The sequence below is a fragment of the Notolabrus celidotus genome, chromosome 11, assembly GCF_009762535.1.
Source record: "Notolabrus celidotus isolate fNotCel1 chromosome 11, fNotCel1.pri, whole genome shotgun sequence".
Lineage (NCBI taxonomy): Eukaryota > Metazoa > Chordata > Actinopteri > Labriformes > Labridae > Notolabrus > Notolabrus celidotus.
The window spans coordinates 26,450,326-26,476,411 of record NC_048282.1 but is presented as its reverse complement, the minus strand read 5'-3'; the positions used below and the strand labels follow the sequence as shown (position 1 = coordinate 26,476,411).

At 40.0% G+C, this 26,086-nt stretch overlaps 2 protein-coding genes across 3 annotated transcripts in view; one reads left to right on the top strand and one right to left on the bottom strand.

Moving 5' to 3' along the window:
- cacna2d3a (calcium channel, voltage-dependent, alpha 2/delta subunit 3a) overlaps nt 1-26,086 on the bottom strand; it is a 142,696-nt gene that overhangs the window by 20,920 nt on the left and 95,690 nt on the right. For both annotated transcript variants that reach the window (XM_034696830.1, XM_034696831.1), the window contains exons 13-25: nt 25,072-25,143; nt 24,649-24,729; nt 23,292-23,366; nt 19,698-19,781; nt 19,552-19,623; nt 18,732-18,793; nt 18,537-18,604; nt 16,494-16,539; nt 15,980-16,077; nt 15,781-15,874; nt 15,477-15,572; nt 15,233-15,354; nt 14,367-14,444 (exon numbers count right to left, since the gene is read on the bottom strand). In XM_034696830.1, coding sequence (XP_034552721.1) covers nt 14,367-14,444; nt 15,233-15,354; nt 15,477-15,572; nt 15,781-15,874; nt 15,980-16,077; nt 16,494-16,539; nt 18,537-18,604; nt 18,732-18,793; nt 19,552-19,623; nt 19,698-19,781; nt 23,292-23,366; nt 24,649-24,729; nt 25,072-25,143 — 1,048 coding nt within the window. The remainder of the gene's footprint in view (nt 1-14,366; nt 14,445-15,232; nt 15,355-15,476; nt 15,573-15,780; nt 15,875-15,979; nt 16,078-16,493; nt 16,540-18,536; nt 18,605-18,731; nt 18,794-19,551; nt 19,624-19,697; nt 19,782-23,291; nt 23,367-24,648; nt 24,730-25,071; nt 25,144-26,086) is intronic.
- LOC117822159 (leucine-rich repeat and transmembrane domain-containing protein 1) lies at nt 3,291-9,296 on the top strand. The gene is made up of 4 exons (XM_034696832.1): nt 3,291-3,327; nt 5,549-5,933; nt 6,034-6,239; nt 7,921-9,296. The coding sequence occupies exons 1-4, from the start codon at nt 3,291-3,293 to the stop codon at nt 8,472-8,474; spliced, it is 1,182 nt and encodes a 393-aa protein (XP_034552723.1). The 3' UTR covers nt 8,475-9,296.

Genomic DNA, 26,086 nt, shown 5'->3' with positions numbered 1-26,086 from the left:
AATTCATTGCCAAAGAATTCCAAAGATGCAGGAATATTTTTTGCAAAGGGTGCGTGTGATTTCATTCCATGTTCATGCAGAAGGGGGGACTTGAAAATATTTTCATCTACCAAAGAGCAAAGAGTAGGAATTTATTGTTTATGTACAGGTCTGCTCCAGTAGTATTTGTTGTAATGCTAGTGCTGGCAGTAACTGTAATCTGACACAGACACAGAGAAAGGCGGTGACGAGTTACAGTAAGCCTTACAGGAAAGTGAGTGCACATGGAGATTTAAATCAAATAGAACTCGGCACTTCAATCTTAGCACTAGATCTAAAAAACAAAATGCATAATCAGTGAGAAATATTTGACTGGATTACTCTTCTTTCTGTGTGATTGTGCATTTGCGTGATGGTTAAAGTGCAGAGGGGTACTGCTGTGGCCTGTTTTAGCCCTTGCCCAGAGGAACAGGTGCAGATTATCCCGTCATAAGCTTTGCCAGATCCTTTCAGCAGCCCACCATTTCTACACCCACATGGAAACCCAGAGGAGGACGGGCTAATTTAAGATGCTGGGCAACAGCAATGGAAACACACATGGTGCAAAACCAGGGAGAGCCTAGATCATTAAGATAAGAAAAGATACAGGATTATCTGGTATGCAAAGGCTGAAGAAAGGAAGTAATGGATTATGAGGGAAAAGATGGAGGATGTCAAAACTAAGATGTCAAGTGTGTGTTTGGAAATATGACCTTTTCCAATAAATCAAAAATCAAAAATTAGACAACACAGCTGATCTAAAACACAAAATGTTCCAGCTGTTTAAACATTTCAATAAAACAAATAATATTCTCATGCAGGATAGAATATCTGTTCAGCATGGGAAAAAAATAATGGAAATATAATTCCAATATGAGCAGTTCAGGGATGTAAGAGGTTAAAAGTGCACTGATGTTGGCTGCTAACTGGGAGAGGGCTCAGTATGAAAAGACAAAAGCCCAAATCTGTCTCTCTAATGCTCTGGAATTTTCTGTACTATGGGGGAACATTTAATTTCCCTAGGTATGATTTAAGAACTTGGGGCTATTTATGCTCTGAGCCGGGTTTATGAGTCCAAAGATGAGGAGACATAAAATCCTCTCCAAATCCACCCCATCACCAATCTGCTATCAGTCCAATCCAGGCAGGGAGAGATGACAACCCCTTTAAATCCTACAGGTATTTGGGATTGTAATAAGGATTGTACAAGCGTGTACAACCATCAGAGCATGTGTGTGTGTGTATGAGCTTGTGTATGGACAGTATCAAGGGTGAGCACATAGTGTGTAGGTGTGGATTTAAGTTTGTAGGCACATCTTGAAATCCAACGACAGCAAAAAAAAAACAACAACAACTCAACCCTCTGGGACAAGAATTAGTTCACACACAAGTGTCACATACCCACATGGCTGTATGGGAGATGTAGTAGTTTGAACATGTGTTGGTGCATTTTGCAGTGGCTGAGCACGCCAAGAAGCTGAGCAACATTCAGAGGACGAGCTGTTGTTAAGGATGCCAGCAGTCTACGAGTCTCAGTCTGCTGACCTCTCTCCATCCTGTGTGATTTAGTCAAGACAAAACTTCAGCATGACTTATCACTGGTGCAAAATTTAGTGATTGGAGTTATTCTCCAAGGATGTTTCTCTGTAGAAGCTCTTTGAACAAAAAGAAAAGATCATATGCAAATCATGCCCTTAAGGCCATAATGCTACAAACTCTAAATGCGTCACAGGAGATGCACATGTTGATAAAACATGACAGTCTGGTAAGAGGAGGAATAGTGGAGCATGTTTTCTCTCTCTTTTTGGTAACTTGATGCTTAACATTTTTAGACGTTGCATCACAAACACAACAGACCGTCAGTTCACATCAGCCATATGGGCCTTCAGCAAACACAGAGGCGTTATCACACATTTAAGGATGCAATCGCCTATGTAGGTGTACGTGCATGTGAGTGTGTCTATGTTAGTGTGTGAGTGCAGGTGCATGCCCCTGTGTGTGCAGTTAAAGCACCTTGATGTGGCATTCATTGCTCAAGGCTGATCTCTTCACACAATTACTACAATGAGTCTTTTAAATCTAAACTGGTGACATGTATTGACTGCAGCTCTTGCTGTGTATGACAGAATGAAAATAATTGTCATGCCCTTCAGCAGAAGAAAGGATATAAATATGAATGGACAGGAGGGCAAACTCAAGACAGGGTACAACAAGCCAAGGTCGACTTGTAAGCGTAATCATACCTATCGTTAAGAATGATTCGATCATTAATTTCTCTCGGTCTCTTGCTTTGTTCATTTTTTGCTTCTCCTTCAAATGACCCATGAGCTCATATAAGCTTAACAGTCAATCCATTTACGGGCAAGGAAAAAATAAAACCATGTATATTCACTGCAACAGCTTAATATCCTACTGTGTGCGTGTGTGCTTGTGTATATGTGCATTCGTGCGTTCCGTGTTGCTGTGCTGGGGGCGTGTTCTGCCAGCCCTTCAGCCCTGCAGCTCATGAATAATATCATCAATGCATGCCACAGCGAGGGGCGTCCACGCTGCGAGTCGAAGTGTTTGCGTACTTGTGTAGACACATCGCTATCCAGATCTAATTTTGTCTTCTTGTTTAACCGCCTTGGCAGAGCGATAGAAGGGGAACGTGAGTGTCAGCTAACGTGTATGTGTGTGATTTAAGAGGCACAGCTGTCCGCTGGGAGATGACACACCGTCACACTCACTAAATACAACTGGGGACAGGGAGAGCGAACAAGCAAAACAGAAAGAGAGAGAGAGAGATAGAGGGAGATATACAGAGAGGTCAGGGTGTTGTTTTGGGATTTGACAAAGGATTAGACATAAAATACAATAAAGGAAGAGAATATGCAGAAGAAAAACAGCATGGAGAAAAATACAAGAGAGGGTTGAGAGACACTGAGAGGGCTAGATAGAGAGATAGTGAGAGGGAGAGAGAGAGGAAAAAAAGAAAGAGAGAGAGAGAGAGAAAGGCAGAGCTTCCTAACTCCAGTGATTCCCACACTGGCTGGCTGGCAGGCAGTAAGCTCTGTGCTCTGATCGGCTCGCTCTGATGGGGTTTCTTGACTGTGCAGGCAGGGTTTGGGATCCTGAAGGCATCACAGGTTTCTGCTGCTGCTGATTTGGCCTCTTGTATTTCTGTGACCTATGACCGTGAGAGCCAGGACAACTCAACCTCACTGATGGCTGATGGATCATCAACCAATGACAGCCACTAGAATCCAAGAAGGAAGCTACAAAGAGATTGAATGAGAGTGGCCAAAAGACGACTGGCAGAAATGAGAGGTATGAGATCTACTGCTGGGAAGAATATAAACAAGAGTGCATTTGTGTGAGTGTGTGTGTGTGTGTGTGTGTGTGTGTGTGTGTGTGTGTGTGTGTGTGTGTGTGTGTGTGTGTGTGTGTGTGTAGATATAGAAGGTTGGGTGGGATGGCATCAGCTGCTGAGGCTGTTATGGTGTTGAAACTGTTGTATAACTAAGATTCAAAAGCTGCAGTTCTTTTTCTGATTTATAACACTTAAATGCAACATACATGTCAGCTTAACACTCAGACTTTTATGTTCATGGCTGCGCATGAGCTTTCCCTCTGGGTGTCATTGACACTGGTACAATGCTGACTCTAAGTGGCACTTGCAGTAGGTTGTGTGTGCGCACGTCCTTACAAGCTTCTCCGTGTGTACTTCGAGCTAGAGAGACACATCAGAGAACGAGCTATTCCCCTGTGTTGACCTCGTTCTAGAGCTGCTGTTGCAACGCTCTACTGATCATATGCGTCCATGTAAGCGTTGTACGTATATTAGTAAGTGCACACATGTGCGAGCACGTGATTGAAGGCATCCTTGCATACACACACTCTTATTCACTCAAAAAGATGGAATTAGCTCAGAGCGTTGAATGCAGTGCACTGAATCTCAACCAAGCCATGTGCTTATGTTTTTTTGTTAAACTGAGCAACATGATTTTATAAAAACAACACTGCCAAAGTACCAAACCAGCACCTGAGCTTAGACCTGGGAGCAGCTGTGTGTGATTATTTCTAAACCTGAACATCAGAATACACTGCAAAAACAGCATATGTGAGTTGAGATATTCATGAATTCAATCCTGCCTACAATAAAATAACGCTGTCATGAGGCATTAACAGTTTTATGATCAGTATTAGCTGCAAAGTTCTATTATGATTCAAGAAATAGGCTTATATAATCATAACAAGTGCCTTTTCACAAAGGCATAACTTAGGCAGAATCTTGTACGCTGCTCAATAAGAACGAAAATTCAAACATTCTTAATTAGGACAATTAGCTTAACGCTGTAGCTGTGCCTATGAAGATGCACATGCTGTAGCTTAATCTATGTGCTCAAGATCTATGCGTAACCAGCCAGCTAGTTGCATGAGCAGGCTCGGGTCTGAGATTCATTTCATCCAGCCTCGAGCCAGTCCAGCCAGTGCTATAAATACTGCTGTAATGTTCCAGGAGAAATGGACATGTGGAGTCATCTCAAAGGGAATCAGACACCCAATTTCTGCTGTATATGGATTTATGTGTGGGTGGAGTGTGGGTGAAGGGTTATGAGGCTCTGGTGGAGTCACCAGGGGCCACTGTCTAAGGGAGGGTGGGAGGTGGGAGTCGGCATATTAGAAAAGTTTACTTTCTTGTTTGTTAGATGAAGAAAAGCACCAACTGAGTCAACTGCAAGAACTCTTTTTAAACACTTTTTTTCTTGTACTTTTTATTTGCTAAACAAAGGATTGGTCAAACAATATGTACAAAGAAACGTACATAATACTGTTATTTTTGCTAGCTCTGGCTAACATAAGCTAACACATGTTTGTAGCGTGTCATTATTAACTTCTAATCTGTTGATTTTGGTGGCTAATTGGTATCTGATCAATGCATTGAGCACTGAACTTACCAAACATCATTCTACTGTTTTGAAAGCCAATGTCATTAATGATGTCTGTATCAATCAATCAAACAGATTTTCTTTTAAAAAGTCACTTAAAAAAATGCTGATGAATTCCTCATAGATGTTATTATATAATCACTGTTTTGAAAGTCTTTGTTTTATTAATTTTTGGTGCCATGTGTTTGTGACAATTTTGTTTTTGTTTCGATTATTTTGTAGTTTAATGCTACTCATCGATTATTTGCTCAGATACTTAGTTTATTTTTCATTTTTAATTCTTGTTTTTTATAATTGGCTGCTATTGCATCTTTGTTTTGTGGATAATGTGTGATTTTAAATAATAGTTTTGTTGTGTGGTCCCCAGGAAGACTAGCAACCACACTGTGGAAGCTAATGGGGATCCTAATAAATAAAGAAGTAAAGATATCAGACACTGTTCTGATATTAGTACCAGAGTACCTCAAATTTTGAGTCACATTATTTTTTCGCGATCATGATGATAGTAGAAGACTGTGACAGTTGAAAGAAGTGCTCTTTAGAAGAACAACATTTATCATGTGTATCTGATCCAACATTCTGTCTCCCTGTCTTCACAGCGGTACTGGTGTGTGCCCTCCTCTCCCTCTTGCCTTCATTACATGCCTGTCCAAAGGAGTGTAGCTGTAACAGCAACACTAAAGTAGTGGACTGCCGGGGTCGAGGCCTATATGACATCCCTCGACGACTGCATCCAGACACCCAAGAACTGCATCTTCAAGATAACCGCATCAGGGGTCTGGGATCCATGGCTTTCCGAGAAATACCGCTAGTTCGTGTTCTTGATCTGTCTAATAACTCTATAACATCAGTTTCACCGACTGCTCTGTTGGGTCTTCGAAGTCTACAGCGCCTCAGCCTGGCCCACAACAGCCTTAGAGAGCTCGACAAGCGGTTGCTCGGACCTATTCGCTCGCTTTCACACCTCGACCTCTCGCATAACAGGTTAGGACACAAAACTGTAACTAGATTACGTTTATTCTTCCCTCATCACACATAACTCAATTTGTTTTGTCTTGTTTCCATACCGTATCCTTCACTCCAGCCTGTGGGGTTTGTCTGCATCCATGGGGGACAGTTTAAGGAACCTTAGCCACCTAGGGCTGGCGCACAACAGGCTAACACGAATAGACCGCTCCCTGTTGGAGGCCCTGACTCGCCTGGACAGCCTCACACTACGAGGCAACCCCTGGAGGTGTGACTGCCAGTTAATAGGCCTCAAACTCTGGATGGAGACATACCTCTTTAAAGGTAAGACCTCTAGTACCTTTGGCTGCAGAGCGCTCTAACATTCAAATATTCATCCAACTCCAAACCTATCCTGCTGTGTATTAAATTCTGGTGATGTTTTATTATGATAATATTGACCTTTTAAAACAAGTAAATAACCCAGTTGCGTACAAGAATAGAAATGGCAGGACTGTGCGGCCAGTTTATACAATGAAAGTGGAGCTTCTTTCAGAGATTAAAATACACTAACCCCAAATTGATTTAATGTTTAAATATTTTGACCTCAAAGAGATTGACAGAGTGGAGTTAAGACCTGGCTTAAAGGTCTGTCCAGTTATTAAAGATGGTGGAACGAGTGTGTGTGTGTGTCCCATGTTATTTTCTCTATAGCTTTAGAAGGAATGTAGGTTATTTTGGATGTTATACAACGGGTAACATTGGATGAATTCTATTTTAAGGGTGACCACACACATGCTAAACCTGTATAAAATGATGTCTGGCTTTCAATATTAATATAAGTATTTAATGTGACTGTTGGTTTCTGACATCGCCTGATCTCAAAGCCTAGCAAAAATAAAAATGTTGTCATAAAAATCGCCAGAAAATGTTTATCTTAAACATTCTTTGCTATAAAAACTGTAGTGTTCTCTACAGCCACAGATATAAATTGTAGTCAGGCAATTTAGAGTTAAATTGCAAGCTACATAATTTTCCATGCAAGACCAACCCCAGCATTAGATAACAAATAACCACTGTACACTGAAAGCTAGGCTCGCTTGGAGTTGGCTGGCCCGCCTACATGCCCGTGGTACTCTGACACGGCTTTCGTCTTGGAGGCTGAAAATTCTAATTACTGCGAAACAGAACAATGGACTCAGATAAAAGGATGTGTGCTTACTAGAGAGCCAGTGATTAATCAAGCAGGGAAAAAGAGACACAGCTTACCAAGGAAATCAAGAGAGAAGAATAATAAAGGTGTTAACATGACAAAGAGTGCAGCTATGAAGCAGAAAGTTAAGGCTCAGTGTTTGTTTATAGAACTGTTTTAATCACCCTGACTTATACAGAACATTTAAAAAAAACTGCTACACCTTATCTTAAGTAATGGCTTAGCTTAGACTTAACGTTATGGCCTCTAACAGTAGAAGCAAGCAGGTAGTTGCCCCCTGTTAGACCCAGAGAGTAAGAGAAAAATATGCGTTATCCAATTACATTGTTTAATGTCACAATAAGGATATGAAGTCTGATAAACAAACCTATACTTAAGAGATTATATCAGCCATGACTCACAGTTTCCATATCTGCCTGCTGTTCTTCATGGTTTACATGATACAGGTGTGTACAGGCGACATGTCCCTCCATGAAACAAATCCATAAAGCTTCTTTTCACCCACTAATCTGAGGGTAGCTAAAGTTAGCTTGAGCTTCATCTGACTGCATCACTTTATAGAATGAAAGCATGGCCATTACAACAAGGCCCCTACCTGAAAGTGAAAGTGAACCAATGATGAGTGAGAGAGAGAGCATGCTTCTAATTTTTCTTATTCATTGTGATTTATTCAGATTTATGTGAATGCTCAAATTGCTATAAGGGTGAAACTGCGATTTATTGCGCAACCTCCCATCCCTTATCCATCCTAACCCAGTCTATTTTTGAACCATCCTCTCTGATCTAACTAAGATATATAACTCTGATCCCAAGGAGGAGTGGTGGATGAGGTGCTCTGCTCGCAGCCTGAAGATATGAGAGACAGAGACCTGCAGAAAGTCCCCTATCAGCTCTTCCATGCCTGCATGACCACAAGCTACCACTACCTGTTCGCTAACATCCACCACCTGGAGTCTGAGAGGCTGCTGAGAGGCCACACCCATGGCAACCATGCTCACCCCTCCAGCCACGCTCTCCACGTCCCCATAGCAATGGGGGAGGGTTTCACCGGTGGAGTAGGAGGAGGAGGAGGAGGCGGAGGAGTAGGAATAGGAGGTGGAGGGGGTTTGCCAGAGTGTGAACCTAAACAGAGGCCTCGGCCTGTCAACCTGCGCCACGCCATCGCCACAGTGATTATCACGGGCGTGGTGTGTGGGATTGTGTGTCTGATGATGCTGGCTGCAGCAGTGTACGGCTGTGCCTACGCAGCGATCATGGCCAAATACCAGCGGGAGCTGAAGAAGAACGAGGAGTTGGCAGCAGCAGCACGGGGGGCGGGTCATAACAAAGCTGATGAGAAGGAACCACTGGAGAATGCTATCGCTTAGGAGACGATAACAAGGACCCTTGACTTACAACCTGGGCCTCAACCCTTTAACCTTTTCCTCTGTGGATGCCATGTGTGTGTTTGTGAGTCAGAGAGAGTGAGATTCTTTACATGAGTGAGTGTGTGTGCGTGTTCACCTCCTGTCTGAGACTCTGGTAGCTAACTTCCACAGGTATTTGACTATGCATTGATATGAAGAGTATCCTCTGCTGTATGCGGGTTCAAGGGACAGGCCAAAGAATCCAAAAGGAATCAATTCCGTTTTGTCTGAGAAATGCATATCACAGATATGAACAAATTGCTATATATTTATAACTGTGTCTTTGTAGGTCTAATAGTGAAGCTCTATTTAGAAAATTATATTTCCACGTTTGGTTGTCTTTTGAGGTCATTTTGAAAACTCATAGTTGGCAGCTGCTGTCAGTTAAGTTCTGTCTAACTTTCTGTATCATTGTTGGAGAGAATGAGAGCAGTCTTGAGTGTTTGTGTCCGTGATTCATTTTGTGTGTTGGGAAATGTTTACTGTAAGCACATATTTATAGAGATTTTAAGAGTTCGTGCCTAATAATGTGATATAGTTTTGAAGAGGAAATATGTTTTTCTTAAAGGATATTTTTGTGATGGCTGAAGAGAAGACGGGATATTCGCTGAAGCAATAATGAAACAAACTAAAAAAGAAAACAACAGCAAAAGCCTGGACTCTGCCTTGTTGTTTTTTTCTATGACTTTACAGGTAAGCAAGTCTGAATTACCATCCTGCTGCACACAACCACACAGTCACTTTTAGATCTACAGTTTTTGAGAGTCTTGTTTGTGATTTAATGCTGACAACTTATGGTAGTCTTGTCCTTCAGTATGTATTATATAAAATAAAAGAAAACAGTTGACCTGAAATGGAGGAAGTATTTGTGAAAGACAAAAAACCTTTCTACAAAAGTACTTGGAATATGCATTTTTCCACCGTGGGGTGACATTTAAACCAAAACGAATATAAATATCAACTCAGTTTGTGACTGATTTCGTTTTCTGCAGTCTTACAATTTCTGGGATGAGAGAAGAAAAAGGTCAGGGATTTAAATTAAAATGTCTATAAGTTGCTATCAACATTGAAAATGACCTGATGAGATATTTTGGTGAAATAAAACACATATTTCTATTGGGATATCATAGGAAATACTTAATTCCTCAAATAATGTTACACCTGCAGGGGCATGTCCAGAGGAGTGGGCAGGGGTTGCATGGGTCACCTTTAGAAATCTGAGTGGCCACCACCAGTGCCACTCCAAAGTCTTCAAGGATGTCAGAGGCAGGACTAATGTTAAAATCAACTATTTGGACTGTGTCGCAAGGAGCTTTCTTTTACATTTAAATGTAAACTTTTTCTTGTGCTGCTACTTTAAATGACAGAAAAATACACTGCACATCTATTTCTAAAGACAGGTGTGTAAAGGCATCAGTCCATTAGATATTTCAAGCATACTGTGCACTGTCCGTCTGTCAAAAATACCTTTATTGGCAATGTTACAGAAAAGTTGTCTATACATCTATTGCTTCTTTTGTCCATTCTTTGGGCATTTTTCATCTTTGTGAACCCTTAAAGATTGATATGTTGCTTTTCTGTTGTGTCATTTTTGAAAGTTAAAAACTAAACATAGGAATATTTCTATCAACATTGAAAATGACCTGATGAGATATTTTGGTGAAATAAAATACATATTTCACCATAATACTCCTTACGATCAGCAGAGTCCATTTCTACTTTTAAGAGACGTCTGAAGACTCAACTGTTCAGGGAACACTTAGGCACTTAACCTGACCCTTCTCATCTTTTTCCTCAGGGGTTGAATTCATCAGAAGGTCTAAAAACCCAGCTGTTATTGAATATCTAGCCCTGAATATTGAATTCTGTTGAATGTTGAACGATATTGTTGACTTGAATTATTTGTTATGATTAGCTGTGGCTACATTAAAAAAAACTGGCACTTCTTCTGGCACTAGATAGCAGAACCTGTGGCCAATCAACTTGAAGCACTTTGTCGCTCTTACAAAGGTTTTTCCCTCCAGTCTAAATTCTTGCTTGTGTTGTACGTCGCTTTGGACAAAAGCGTCTGCTAAATGAAATGGTAGAATTGTAGAATATAACATATGTGTCATATAGTTTTAAACTACAATAACAGTGGTTAACATAGATATGATTAGTGGGGAAAAAATGAAAACAGGCACCATTGGGCTAGCAGTCTAAGCTTCCTCCTCATATACAGAGGCTATAGTCCTCATCCCAGCGGGTTCGACTCCCGGCCTTGAACACTTGCTGCATGTCTTCCTCCGCTCTCTACTCCCTTCATGTCCTGTCTCTCCTATCAATAAAAAGTGAAAATGCCACCAAAAAATATAACTTTTGAAATGGTAAATACAATCTATTTCTTGGTGTGTGTATTCAGACTTCATGCCACCCCTGCATAATTCAGTCAAACAAGCCTGGACATGCCCCTGCACACTTGTGAATCATTTTAACATATTTTTGTATCTATGACAGCATATTGTCATTTGTATGGAACAAATGTCATTGATTTTTAAAATTGTTTTCATGTGGATTAATTGTGCTATAATAAGATCATTCTAGCATATTGCACAGCACACTGTCAAATGAATGATGAACCTGATATGTGTCTCTTGTAGGTGAATTATCATAGACAAGATTCTGGTAATATTCCAGACTACATTAAAAAATGTAACTCGCTGTGTCCATAACAAACATCCGTTATTATAATTAATAATGTGTCAATAATTTGCCATCAGCAGTGATCTGTATCTTAATCTGTGCAGTCTGGATGCACATAAATGTAAACAGATGCCTATGGTCTTAATCCCTGACCTGAGTTTAATTTCTGTGTGTTTACTGCAGCAGACATTCTGCACGCGGCTCAGGATGTGACTACAAACACTGACACACACACGCGTGCTTGTCCGTGCACACACAGCAACATTGTGACTCAAGAGATGTCTGCAGGGCCCATGGTGTGTGATGTCATCAGCCTGTCCTGTTAAGTTAGTGTATTAGCGTATTCACAAGTCTACAGCTCAGTGGAGCGCAGGGCAGTGAAAACTGGCCCTAACCGGCCCACGCTAAATTTGCATTCCAGCCTACATCTCTCCTCCCATCTGACTCTCTTATATAAAATCATCCTTACTGACATCCCCTGATCTGATGAGCGTGATCATCATTACTGTATATCAGCAACCAATGAATTGATAAGATATTCTTTAGTCATCTGGATTGCTGCTCAACAGGGTTTAAGAGAATAATTCTAACAAAAGTCATCAAGTCAGAGGGGTCCAATAATTCTGTGGGCTGGTGTAAACTGTGGGCTGCTTGTGTACCACGCTGATACAAATCTGATGCATAATCTGTGGGTATGTGTGCAGTGGCACTGCACAGATTCTCCCATCTCTGTCCTTCTGCTCCAGTGGTTTCCCCCAGGCCAAGAGTACCCACAATGCAGTGCTTTCATGTCAACGCATCCAGGCACCGTGAAATAATTTCTCTCTCTGTGCCCTTTTATTTCTTCTCTCATACAATCGCTGTTTCCACAAGATTCTCCTCTTTCACCTTTCACCGTGTTTCCTTTCCTCTGTGCAGATGATGTATTCCCCAAATTCTCTAGTGGCATCACCAGCTGCCATCTTTTGACTGAAGCTCTAACAAAGACACTAATCAGAGGGAGTTTTAAAATTGTAGTAAAAAATTGTGCTTGACAATTATCCTGTTTTGGGTGGAGGAAGGATTGCAATACTCTTCATGAGATATGCTGAACCAGAGTCAAATTACTTAAATGCATTTCAAGACATTTTCTATGTGTGATTACTAAATCAATGTAGAAATATATATATTTTTCTATTTCCTATAAAACTTATGCAACTCAGAAAAGCCTCACTGAGATTAAGAATCTGTTTTGCAGGAGTGTCAGGCAGCAAGACAGGCAGCAGCGCATTTAAACAAAGCGAAAAACATACAACACATAACAATCACCATCACTGGTCGACATCCCAACATCCCAACATCAGTCACAGAGGAGATTCATTAGTCAAAACTTCGACAACTTCTTGCATCTTCCTTCAATGCCTTCAATCTACTTCTAAAAAGATGTAAAGACAGCATCTCCTCCTGCCTCAAATCCTCTTGAAGCAGATTTCAAAGCCAATCCAAAACTACCGAAAACTCCTTACCCCATTTCAAGATGCAATTTGAGGGTCTTCACAGAGGGTCACAGAGCAAAGTCTGTCTTCCAACCCTTTCAGATAAATACAAGTACTTGAGTTTGAGGGAAGCAAGTTGCCTTGTAAATAAGGATATGCCACTGAAATAGTTCATGGGTGGAAAGTTGCAGATCAGATCTAAAAAATGATGATTGAACAAATATCTAACATCAACAAACATATTATTTCCTTGAAGCAGAGCTACCTGAGGATGAGCACTTGGCTGCAAACCTACAGTGTACATTCCTGCATATCATAATCACTTAATATGCTATAACCCAGTGCATATGATATCATTTTACAGAAAATGTCAGCATTAATGCATTAATCATTCACAGCCAGAAACTAACTTTTTTTTTTTTAATTGTGTGCTATGTTGTCCATTTCAGCACACTGTACTTCAGCTGCCACAGTGTCTTCCTGCTTCCTGCTGCCGCCATAATAGAAAATCACAACACCACAGTTCTTCAGATAGGCACATTTCACTCAAACACAACTCAGTTGACAAGTCAGACAGACAGAATTCAGATGCTTTGAGTTTGAGGTACCATCTACGAGCTAAGCATAGAAGTGCAATGTGAAGATGCTCATTCAGTATTTCACAGAACAAGCACTGTGAAGCTGTCTTCAATGGTAAGTCATGGTTTCAGACTGCAGGTGTAACATTTATTTGTATGACAATTCTCAAATCAAGACACTGGCAAGAGTTGCTGTATATTGTTAATGTGGACTTAAAAACTGTTTTTAAATGAAAAATAATGTAGTTTCAAACATGCAATAAAAAATTTAATTAGTAGAAATTTAAAGATAATTTAAAAGCCCTATTTTTACACATTACAAGAAGTAACAAATGATCCAATTTCTTCAAAAATAGCTGCTTCCACCGTACTTCAAGGGAATTAAAAGCAAAACCCTATTTCTTGACTTGTCGAATTTATCTGTACTATTTCAATAGTTACATAATGGGAATAAATGATTACTGGAAGTCATCTTATGCCCCTCAGGAGAGCTGGGTGTTATATAATTGATGTCATATTCCAATCTTCCTAAAGATAATACCATGACAACTCCAAAACAATACAAATATATCACTATCCTTCTCACATTTTCATTCTTTTTGCAGTTTATCTTTCGTTTTCGACTAAGCTGATGGCTAACAGAACAATGGCTGCACAGTTTCCCTCGATTTGCTGATTGCACCAAGTTGCATTATATGGGTGTGACATTGTCGGGCTTCTGAGTCACCATAACGTGAGAAGAGGCAGACCACAATGAAACCCTCCAGGCCACATATGCCTTAAATATACACAGAGGTAAAATAAAATGAAAAGTGCTTATGAAACTGGCTTCTAATAATATATACTTAGGCATTAACACTGCAGTTGTTCCCCTCTTTCCTTTTTTCTGAGCATGCATTCATGCAAAGGGCATAGATTTAAAAAAAAAAGAAGCAGCACAGTCGGCGTACGGGGGCAGTGAATGTTTCAATGCTTCAATGAAAAGAAATGCAGGAGGGGCAGACAGCTTGAGACCAGGAAAACAAAGCCCACATAGCAGCGTCAGGAGGAGAATATTTAACTCCCTGTCAGTGCAGAAGTGTGCAAGAAAAAAGAGAGCCACTCCAGTCCCCACTTACCCGCAGCTATGGGTGATTTCCTCTCATCCAGAAGCTGAATGGCAGTGCTGGCCAATACGACACTCTTGTTTTCTGATCCTAAGCCACACACATGAAAGTACAAAACACACACAGGCACACAGAGTTCACATCACAGTCATATCACAATTCTTTATATTAGTTCTGAACTGACCACAAGATAGTTGGAGAGAGAAATACAGCACATAAAATACCACAGAGTAGTTTTTCATGGCTGCAGCTAACTGCCACAGTCCTGGGAGGAAAAGTGCATCCAAGGCAAGTCCTCTGAGTAAATAAGAGGCTTTCAGATCACTTGTATTAGCCGGCACTAATGGAAAGCCTGAGGCTGAGGACGGATGAGAACACATTCTCCCTTTGGGGGTGGAACCATTTTTTAGAGACATAGTTAAACTGCACATGCTAGAGGTGCCTGTGTGTGTGTGTGTGTCTTTTTGTGAGTGTGCATATATGTGTGTCAGTGTGTGTGTGCTTGCCAAGTCACTATGGAAAGGGCTGAACCTTTTGCTAACATATCTGATTTCAACCCACAGCAATCAGTCCTGTCCACAAGAACACAGCCCAGAATTAATAAGCGAGGAAAGGGAGGTAGAGATGCAACGTGAGAAAAAAACACACCGAAACATGGGTGAAAGAGAAAAAAGGGGGGTGATGGAAATCTGTAATATGTCTTTCTATTACAAGTGAGTGTTGAGTTTATTTTATTTACAGCCTCCTTTCAACTTTCTATTTCAATTCACTTACAGACATTTTGTTCTCTTCTTTTATGAGTGCGACTGAGACGACTAAAAGAATGAAAAAGTAATAAGTGACTTCATAACCTCTTGAAAACTGAATGAACAACCAACCTATGTTAAAAGGGAGAGAGTACACAAAGGTTCCAGGGACTTGTTCTGCTGCTCTCTTGTACCACAGGGGAAAGTGATCGGCGTTGAACACCCCCTCTTTGTCTTCGGCTGTCAGGAAGTCACTTGAAGCAAAGAAGAAACAGAGGAGTTGATTACAAAGAGGATGCAAACACAAATAGTTGCATGTTTAATTAATGGAATCATACAGAAAAAGGAAAATAGATCATGCATTGAGCAGTCTTACTGGTTCGTAAGCTCATCAGGCACCACAAACAGGTTGATTCTGGAGAGGCCTGTTCTTGTGCCCAGGTAGGCTATCTCCACCCCTTTATCAGAGTTCCTGTTTAATGTGTCAAAAAAATACACAACTTTACGAGCAGTCTATTTTTAGTTTCCCTCGATGATTTTTTATTGGAGTTATTAACATTTAATGTCTGCAGCATTTTCACCGCAACAGCCTTTCAGAAAGTATTAACTTTACCCCTAAAAGTCAGTCTATGAATTAAGATTTTGGATAAGAACATGGAAAAGAAGAAGGGATGACGTACTCAGACTTATTGAGCACGAGGCTTGTCCAGTAGGCCTCCAAAGGGGCGGTCACCACTGCATCAAATAGGACCTCCTGAACCAGCTCCTTGTCACCTAAAAGGACAAATGTATTTATTTTTCTGTCACCAACAACACATCACAGAAATACTTTGTTCAATGAGCAAGAGGATTTGGACTTTGGGGATGAGTGAAACTAACATTGTAGGTGGGGTTCGTGTCCGTTGAGGTACATTTTGATCGCCTCTATCTGGGACAGGTAGCGGTGCTCTGGGTGCTCGTCTGTGTTGCAGTAAGTCCTGAAATACAACGACAACACACAATGTCATAATCAAGTTGCTTTCAGCCAGCTCTGAATTGCAATGCGTCCATGATGAATGAAATTTGAAGTCCAAAAAAGACGTTTTTTAGTTTGACAAGTTATGAGTTTGAAAAGTGTTGCATTCAATGTGTTCGAGTGTTGGCTTTGAGTCATGGTGACCACAAGTCATTAAGTGACATTAACCATCAAGACAAAGTCCTACATATCTAATACCTCTCATTCTGCTTCTGTATCATGAAAATATCATTTGATTTCATACACAGGGAGGTCTTTTGGAACTAGTTTGGATCACATTGTCGTCTGCATAAACGATGATGTTGATGATGATGATGATGATGATGATGATGATGATGAGTTAGATCAAGGAAAGAAAGCAGCGTGGATATCTCTCACCATTCGTCTGCCAGTGCTACATCCGGATGCTCCAAGTCATGAAGTCCTGTAATAAAATAAGAACTGTATATATCAGACTGAATAAGCAAAGGCATTCAATATGAACTCCTAATAATAGGGTAAGGCATCTACACCTCAAATGCACACACTCTCGAAAACACACACCCACACTAAGGTTGAGAAATGTGTTTTTTGAATGAATGTGACAGGTCTGATTAGATCAGGAAGAGCCAAGTCATGCTCAGAGGTCTCTATATGATGGACATGTTTCGAGAAACACACAGACACACACACACACACCGACCACCACATGAATATTAACATGCATGAGACTGGACAAGAAAAATAGACACATGTACACACAGAGGCACACAGAGGCCGGCGCTGACATACACACACTGTCAAGACGTTAAGAAGTACAAGGAGCCACTAAAGAAATATTTAACTTCCTGTACAATTGTGGTTTCCAGGTTCATTTTCACTTTATTACTATTGAATGTGTTTGTTTGTGTGTGCACACCTGTGCCTGCTTTTGAGCAATAAAGAGAAAGAAAAAGAAACACTGTTCCATACTTAACATATGTTTAACATACTTTAGAGGTGATTTTACTTTTAGAAGTTAACAGTATTTTAAAGTTACAGCTACAAGTTACTTTGAAGATTTAACATTTACATGAAAGAATTTAAAGTGATACATTTTTGCTCATTTAAAATACCTCAAAGAATATAAATGAGATGAAGTTACTGCTCAACCAGCTACTAAAATGTTATTTAGCTTACATGTCAATGCATCAGTACACACCGTCCTAAACTTAATGTGTTGTGTGAAAGAATAGGTATGTTTAACAATAAGCTATGTTGTTTTTGGAGAGGAGACATTGTGAATCCAGTCTGAAATTATAGGTTTAAAACATAGACTGTATAAAATATGGACGTAGTATCCATGACGTCACCCATCTGTTCCTGAGCGCTGTTTTGAAGCCAATCGACGGCGGCAGCCATATTGGAAATGCGGAACTCAACCAGGCAGAGTGTGATGTAAAGAGGCAGAGTTTGAGCCTCCTAGCCAACAGCTATGTGTTCCCGCCTGGGAGTCAAGTCTGTCAAAAACTAGTAATCTTAATATCTTCTGAACAGTCGCGTTACAAAAAAATTCACCCCCCGTACAGTTTGTGCTGATAGAGAAATTAGCTACGTAGGGCCAAGCCGTTTTTTGAACCAGGCTGTAAACATGTTTATTAATGCTGCAAAGATCCTCTTTTTTGAATTGGTGTCTATGTGGTTTCCGGTGTTTCTGCAGCCAGCCTCAAGTGGATTCTTGATGAATTGCAGTTTATAACACTTCCGCATGGGCTTCATAGTTTGAGGGTTGCCACTTGGTTTAAAACAGGTTTTCTAGCAAAACCCTAGAATAAAAACTACTCTCTTCTGACTTGGCTTCATCTACTGTATATCCTGAAAACTTCAAATGAAGTCATAGCATCTTAGGCTTGATGCATTCTTAAACAAAACTCTCTTTTTAATTCAATTGTTTTAAACTTCCTGCATTTCAAAATACAAATACAAAAGGCCACACACTTCACAAGTTTAGCACTATGAGCACATTAAAAGCTTGTGTGCTCTCCAAGCTTTAAATGAACTAACAAGAGTAGACAAATTGTTTTACATTTACATGGGTATTAAAAAGACAGAGCTGACTGCAGTCACTAATTAAGAATCCAGTAATTCAGCTACAGAGCTGCTTAGCAAGGTTGAATTAAATACAAGAAAATATTAATTAAATATGGATCTTTTAGAGATCCCTCTAACAAGCACATACAGTAATGCCTTGGTATTTATACATAAGAAAACTCTGTAGCATGACAATTAATGTTAAAAACCTATCCACAATATGTGTCTTTAAATTCAGTCTTTAAATTATAAATATTCTAGTCAATATATCTAACCGGCTCACTGTGTTAGCTGAGTTAGAAGCAAACACACACACAAACAGTGAACAAGTGAAAGCAAGTAAAGCAGAGACAGAAAAGGGAGGATTTTTACCTTCCTCCACTGTGACATTCCCTCTGAAGAAAAACTTCCCATGGCCTCTGGAGAGAGCTACCCCGAGACTAAAAAAGGATGTTTTTTTTTTAACAAAAGACAACTTTAGGTTCAACATTGCTTTGTCATGGAAGGAAAACCGAAACATTTAAGACTTGTTTTCACCACGCACAGAAATGTCTGCTGTTGTCTCACCTGAAAGGAGTCCCCTGGATGTCTGTGTAGTAGTAATCATTATGCAACACCAGGACACGTTTCTGAAATTAAAAAAAGAGATTAATGCATTCTATTACATGCTACAGAAAGCAGCAGATGGTCTGACAGCAGTTATCTGATGCCATTCCCTGCACTCTGGCTCCATCTAGTGGTGAAGGGAGTTCCTGCTTGGGTTGTCAGTCTGTCACCCTGGCTGTGCAGATGGATGTGTTTTTGCAGCGTGTGAGTATTTGGATAAGGATTGTGAATATGCATGTGTGCTCATTTGACTGTGTGACAGTGTGATAGCGTGTGTGAGTGTGTTTGTGTGTGTGTGTGTGTGCGTGTGCAGATGTGCATTTACATATTGATGCTTACCAACCAGGGTTATGTAAAATGATTTTTACTAAGCTTTGAAATTGCACACACACTCATGCATGCACCTGAATGCCTCTCTCTCTCTCTCTCTCTCTCTCTCTCTCTCTCTCTCTCTCTCTCTCTCTCTCTCTCTGTTAGATTTGCAAGTAGTAAAAGAGAATCACTGGGCTGCTGTCTCTCCCCCGTATTCAGCAACATGTGCTCTGTGGAGATAAGGGACTCACACACACACACATACACACAGACACACACCCATGCATGCAGAGCAAACAAAATCTGAAAACAAAATCCCCAAGTCAATCCTGTACATCACTGTGCCAAGTGCAACAACCCCTGGCAGAGTGGATTCTCCCTGCTGACTGCTTTCTCTGGCACATCCTTTGGGGACCAAAAGTTCTTGTTTGTGTGTGCTCGTGCGTGTCTGATAATTAAGATTCCTCACCCCTTTATCGACACTCTTCTTCACCTCCATGGAGAAGGTCCCTGTCTTCCTGTTGACCATGGCGTTTCTCAGCTGGAAGCAAGAAGCACAAAGTAAATCTTGGGTGAAGAGTGTAATAATCGTGCTTTATGAAGTTTAGGACTTACCGCGTCCTCCTTGTCCTCCCATTCCACCTCAGACAGATCCACACTGCTGTAGTTTGGCTTCCTTCGCTTCTTGCCATCTCCATACTGCACACACAAACCCATGTAAACACACACATGCACAGATAGATACCAAAAAAATTAAGAAAGCATGCACCCATCTGCTGCCCAAACTACTAACTATTTTCCCTGTAAATTCAGTGTTTTTTTTATATTGAGCTCTAAAATGTCAAAAATAATAATAATAATAAGGAAAGGTGTTATCATATTTTCCAACAGCCCAAGGTTGCATTCTCAATTTGTTTGTTTTGTTCAAAGACCAGCAATATTTACTTTACAAGGATATACACCTTGATTTTTGAAGCTAAAAGCAGAAAAATAAATAACAATTGATAACAGACACAAGTAATTTATTTTCTGTCAGGACAGAGGAATAGAAGTCAGGGAGGCAGCACTGCTCTGTGCAAAGCAAAAAATACAATCTTTCTGATTCCACCTTGAAGCTCACTTTTACCATTTTTTAAAATCCTAAATACACAAAATACACAAACATAAATACACAAACTAAATATTGACAACATGACAGCTTCCCAAAAGTGCAGCCAAACACTTGGAGCTTCGCCTACTGACTCGCTGCAGTTAAGGTCATGCAGCCAGGCTTGCAACTTGAGATGTAATGATTACAGAATTTGGTGGGATGATTACAACTTGAATAATAGTCATGGTGTCTAGATTATTAAGCATTCATTAATTTTAGGGGTCCAACCCCAGAAAGCTTAGGACACCATACGTATAATTTGTATTCTGGTTTATTTTTTATTATTATTGAATATTAATTTATTGTTATTAATGAAACTGTCTTTTATAAATAGGGATTTCTTTCCTCTAAATTTAACATTTCTGGTACTTCCTGGATGAAAGTCATTCACATGTTAGTTTGATGATGCACATGAAAGACAAAGGGAAGTTCATTTGATCAGCTAAGATGTATAGAACTATGAATTATCAGATTTACACAAAATAGTCTACTACAGTTGCAAAAACATTTAGTAAGTTTATCCATTATGGACATTTTAATTTTTCAATACCCTTTTCCAGGGCTGCAATACAGTTAGTGATATGTCAAGCTGTTTACATGCCCTGTGTGTAAGCTATTATGAACTCTGACCTCTGTGTCTCTCTACATTAGTTAATATTTGCGGCAATTACAAATTTAAATGTATTTGTTTTATTTTCAATATCTGTTCCTCTACAATACTTATGCATGTTGGAGCTTTTTGATAACACCACCACACTGTAATCAAGACACGAGGCTGCTAATTATTTATTGAATAAATGAATAAATGTGCCATATTTATTTATCTATCTCTAATGATGCCAGAGAGAGGGAGAGTGCAAAAGACAGACTTAAACATGGAATGTGAATATGAACTTAAGTGCAGTCGGAAATCGAAAACGTAGTATTTGACCATAGAGTCTGGTGTTCCTGTGTATAACTATGATGTCTCTGAGTGTATGTAATACACTGCAGTCTGGAGTCTCTGTTAGCAGAGACAAACGATGACAGCAGTCTTGTGAATAATCCCTCCACAGGTTGAACATGCATTCAGAGGTCAGCACGTTACATTTTAATAATAATAATAATACATTCATTTATATAGTGCTTTTCAAAACAAATTACAAAGCACTTTACAAACAATTTTTAAAAAGCAGTAGGAAGTAATTAAGAACATGTCATTATCCAGCAATAGTAATACAACAATCATCAAAGCAATAAACCATAAAATCAATGAAAAGTCTAAAATAGTGAGTTTTTAAAAGTGACTTAAAAGACGACAGTGTGTTAGCTTCCCTGATATCCTCTGGCGGGTCATTCCACAGCTTAGGGGCCCGAACAGAAAATGCTCAATCGCCTTTTGTTATTTTGTTTTTGGTATAGTTAGTAATGACATACCGGAGGATCTGAGGTTACATGAAGGCTCGTAGGGGGTCAAGAAGTCAGCAATGTAGTCTGTGGCTGACTCCCTACGAGCTTTAAAAGTCAACACCATCATTTTAAAATTAATTCTAAAATGGACTAGGAGCCAGTGAAGCGATTTTTAAAATGGGTGTGATGTGTTCTCTCCTGTTGGATTTTAGTTTATTAACATGCTAAGATAAACGTGTTCATTGAATGAATTCATATTTTAGTAACAGTGAACTGAAAGTAGAAAATATGAACGTGAAGTGGTTCATTTTTTGGACCAAGAACTTAGCTTTAAATTTAAAATGTTTAATGAATGAAAGTGGATGAGTTCATTTTAACCTGTGTGAACTGAACTTTGAGCTAGTTCCTTTTTAGTGTGAACTTGCACAATGCTGGTCGGAAGGGATGCCCTCGCCTGTGGTGTATAAGTGGAACCTTTTTTTTTTCTTCTTTTAATTAAATCCTATTCTGCAGTTTTGGCAGTGCCTTCCCCACCGCACTGGACTGATTTTGATACAGCGCTGCCACTACATGGGTGTAACGCCACAACTGCAGATGAAAACAAAACAGAGGAAACACCATCAGACTCTGATAAGGACCGGGGGGCAGCCATCTCCCTCTTTTGTATGAGGGGGAAACCCTGCACGGGTGTTACTTTGTTTTTGATCTGGTAAGGTTGTGCCAAACATAATGTATCTGCCCATTTTTGAGAGTGAAAATAAACACACTTGGTGTTTGTTTCACATAGGATTGTCAAACAGTGCAAGTGTTAAAGAGGTTTCCTTGTCCATAGTAAAATATTAGCATGTTAGCAGTTAACCACTTCCAGCAACCTGGCTAACTCTGTTTAATAGAAACTGAAGAATGACAACAGTGGCCATGTATTGAGCTTATTAACGTGTGTTACATGTGTAACTATCTTTGTGTTTATTGTATGTGGGTACTTGTGAGTCCCCCTCTTCATTCATCTGTCAGCGAGGACAGCCTCCCTCCCCTCATTAGCTGTGAAGCACTGTTCATTAACGTCTTTAATTAGCCCACTATTAAACCATCTGTCTGTCTGTCTGTCTCACTGCCTGTTCTCTCTTCTCTCTTGACCTCCATGTCTGCTCTCCTCTCATCCCTCCATCTCTCTCCATTTCCATCCACAGTTGCAACCTGCTTTGTCACCCTGCACCTTTTTTCTGCTGTTAAGCAGGTTCCTTACTCTCCTCCCTCTCTCTCTCACTCTCTCTGCACTCTCTCCCCTCATCCTCTTGTGAGAGGAGTGAGTGAGTACAATGGAGTTAATCACAGCCATTCAGTAGCTGTATCTCTTTCTATTCACAGCACAGCGGAGGCCTGGAACACACTCCTCTCATCTACATACCACCTCGCAGCCAACACACGCGCACACCTCATGGCGCACGGAGCACCCACACACCCCCACACCAATTTTCCACGTCAGTCGGCATCTCAATGTGACTAGACGTCAGTAATTGTCTTGACATGAACTCAAGTGTTAGTATTCCTCAGTCGCGTGTACAAAATAAATTAATACATTTGAACTTCAATCTCCGAATTGTTTTGATAACAAGGTTCAGTTAACTTGTTAGGAAGTGTGTGTGAGCGGCGCTGGAGGTGGTACTCACAAGTGGCCGTAGATCAGGATGGGTTAGGATGTAGCCGTTGTTGGTGATTGCAAAGGCGTAGCCGTGAATGCCCAGCTGGAAGGACACACATACACACACACAGAATGAATACATGTGAAATCTGTGCTTAATTGTGAGACAGGGATAATCAAGCTCTTTGTAATTTTTACTGCCTGAATCTTTGTCTTTGAGCTGGAACTAACACATCTACAAGTGAAAGAAATCAGCTCTGGGGAAGTGGTTTGGGGATGCTATCCGAATGCATTAGTGCCCGTCAGGGATAATTTGCCTGTCATTGTTTGAATTGAGGAGGAGGGAGCTGTGAATAATGATAATCAAAATGTTAACAATACCTACATTTTGTTTGCTACCGAGCTAGGTTGAGCATTTAATTAGCGCACTGGAGAGTTGAACTGGCATAAGCAGAGATATGAATCCTTCCGGTTCATGTAACTTAATGTTTTTCTCTTCTTTTTGGCTCTGAAGGTGAGTCACAAAAACTATCAAGCGACTCCAAAGATATCCAAGTAAGGTTGTGCGAATAGAAGTTGTTTTTTTGTGCAGAGGGCTATAAAACAGTTTTCATCCCAGAGCAATAAGTGCACTAAATGCCAAATAATACAATGTAAAATGGGACTGTGCAATCTTCCTGTTCACTGAATGCCTGCCTGTTGAATGCTGGATGTGTCTCGTGTTTGTATTCATTTATTTTTATTTTTATTTTTATTTTTATTATTATTCTTTTTTTAAAGGGTAACTCTGGTACTCTTATTCCAAAGTTTCTTTATTGTTTTTTTATGGACAAACAAACACACAGTAGGTTTTGTGACACGTAGTAGTTGGAACAGAGTTCTGTGGATGATGTTATAAAACACCCTTAAGATCCCACCCACCCCAGAACATTGATCACTTCACACACACCTCACATTCATACTGACATTAATAAGAGGTAAACAGAAAAAACAGCAATATCATTTAAATACATAAGGGAAAGCAAGATCACACAGAAATAGTTGATTATTACTTGAAAAACAAGCTAGTGCATTGTGGAAGTCACTCAGAGCTTCAGAGGCAGAGGTAGAGTGCAAATACATACGAGTGACACAGATTTGTATTCATTTAGTTATGTTTGTCCACTGTTTTTATGGTTTTTATGATTTTTTTATTTTCTATTACTCCTGTTCTTTTCTGCATATTTTGCACTGAAAGGGGTTGCACCTCAATTTCTTTGTACAATGTACAATGACAATGAAGATATATTCTATTCTATTCTATTCTATTTTATTCTATTCTATTCTATCTTTTATAACCATTTGACATTTTTAAAGATACAACAGAATGGTGTTGAGAGCTGTACCTTATATTTGGGGATGGTCTTGAGCAGCTCAGAGACAGGCACGTCCGTACCAACTACGCCAAGAAGGATACCACGGTTTCTCTGCAAGAATGCATACAGCAATTTTTGTTTGGCGGTATTTAAAAGGTTACTTGCATAACTCATGTGCTTACAGATCCACAGTTTGTGAAAAATGAAATGTCATTCTATATATTTATTAAATTAGTGATGATTGGCTGTATCCCAATTTAGCAGCTTTAATTAAACTGAAATTAGTGTCTGTTAAATAGAAAAAAAAAAAAAAGCTATTATTTCACAGTTTGTGTGTCTGGTCCCGAATCCTAATTCATTCTGAGTTAGGAAAAACATATTTTTTTAAACTGTTAATTTATTGGAGAGAACAAGCTGGAGAAAAATGAATGAATTGAGCGTTTGTGCACTTACAGTCTCGTTCTTGGTGCTGAAGACCGGCATGGCCACTGTGGTCATCAGAACCGGACCTTGACCATCATCCAACTGAGTGAGTCATGAGAGAAGAGCAGCAGAAGCAATTTAAATGGGAAAAAAAACAGACAGAGAGAGAGAGAGGGAGGGAGGAGAGGGAGAAGAAAGGAGCTAATGATGAAACATTATACAGAAGAAACGTAACTACACAGCACATTGCATGGCGTCATGCACATTAAATGAATCCTCTTGCTTGGTGACGCTCAGTGAGTGATTATCTCCAGCTGCATAACACACGTTCCTTAAGTAAAGAACCTGATAGGAACCCTGCAGCAGACCTCGTCATATTATCTTCTTGTGGGACCAAGAAAAACTTCCATGACATGTTTTATTCATGTTTTTTTATTTGCCTTAAAACGTCTTCAATCACAGGCTGCCTTTGATGTCTTGCGAGAATAAGCTTATCCAAAGGCAGCGCTTCTAGTTTGAGTCTGGGTATCTTCCCTCCCTAAAGACCGCTGGAATAATTATGATATTTATCTTTCCAGCGGCTGTCTGTATCTGACGATGATCCATTAGAGATGAAAGCTCCACACTGTTATGAAGATACTGGAGTGAGGCTTCACACTTTGAAATAAAAGGGTCTGACCTCGTCCACTCAGAATGCAGATGGTGGCAGTCAATTATGCCGTTTAGGTGTAAGTCATTGAAAGTAATTGGTGCGTTAAGTGCAGTACAAATCCCAGAACAAAATCCACAGTTTTTTTGAATTAGCTGTGTATAACATAAATCATGTCAGATGTGATCTGTTTTGGATGCAGCAATCAATAAAGAGTTATCCTGTATGGTTGACTTAGATGACTGAAAACACATCCCCTTATTCATTCTATTTCCTCCCCTCCTAAGCCCCCCTTTTTACTTCACGTAATAACAGGTAATGACAGCAAACCACTAGCATCCATTCACTCTCTCTTTCTCTCTCTCTCTCAGACTCTGAGGAAAAGGGGAATCGGTG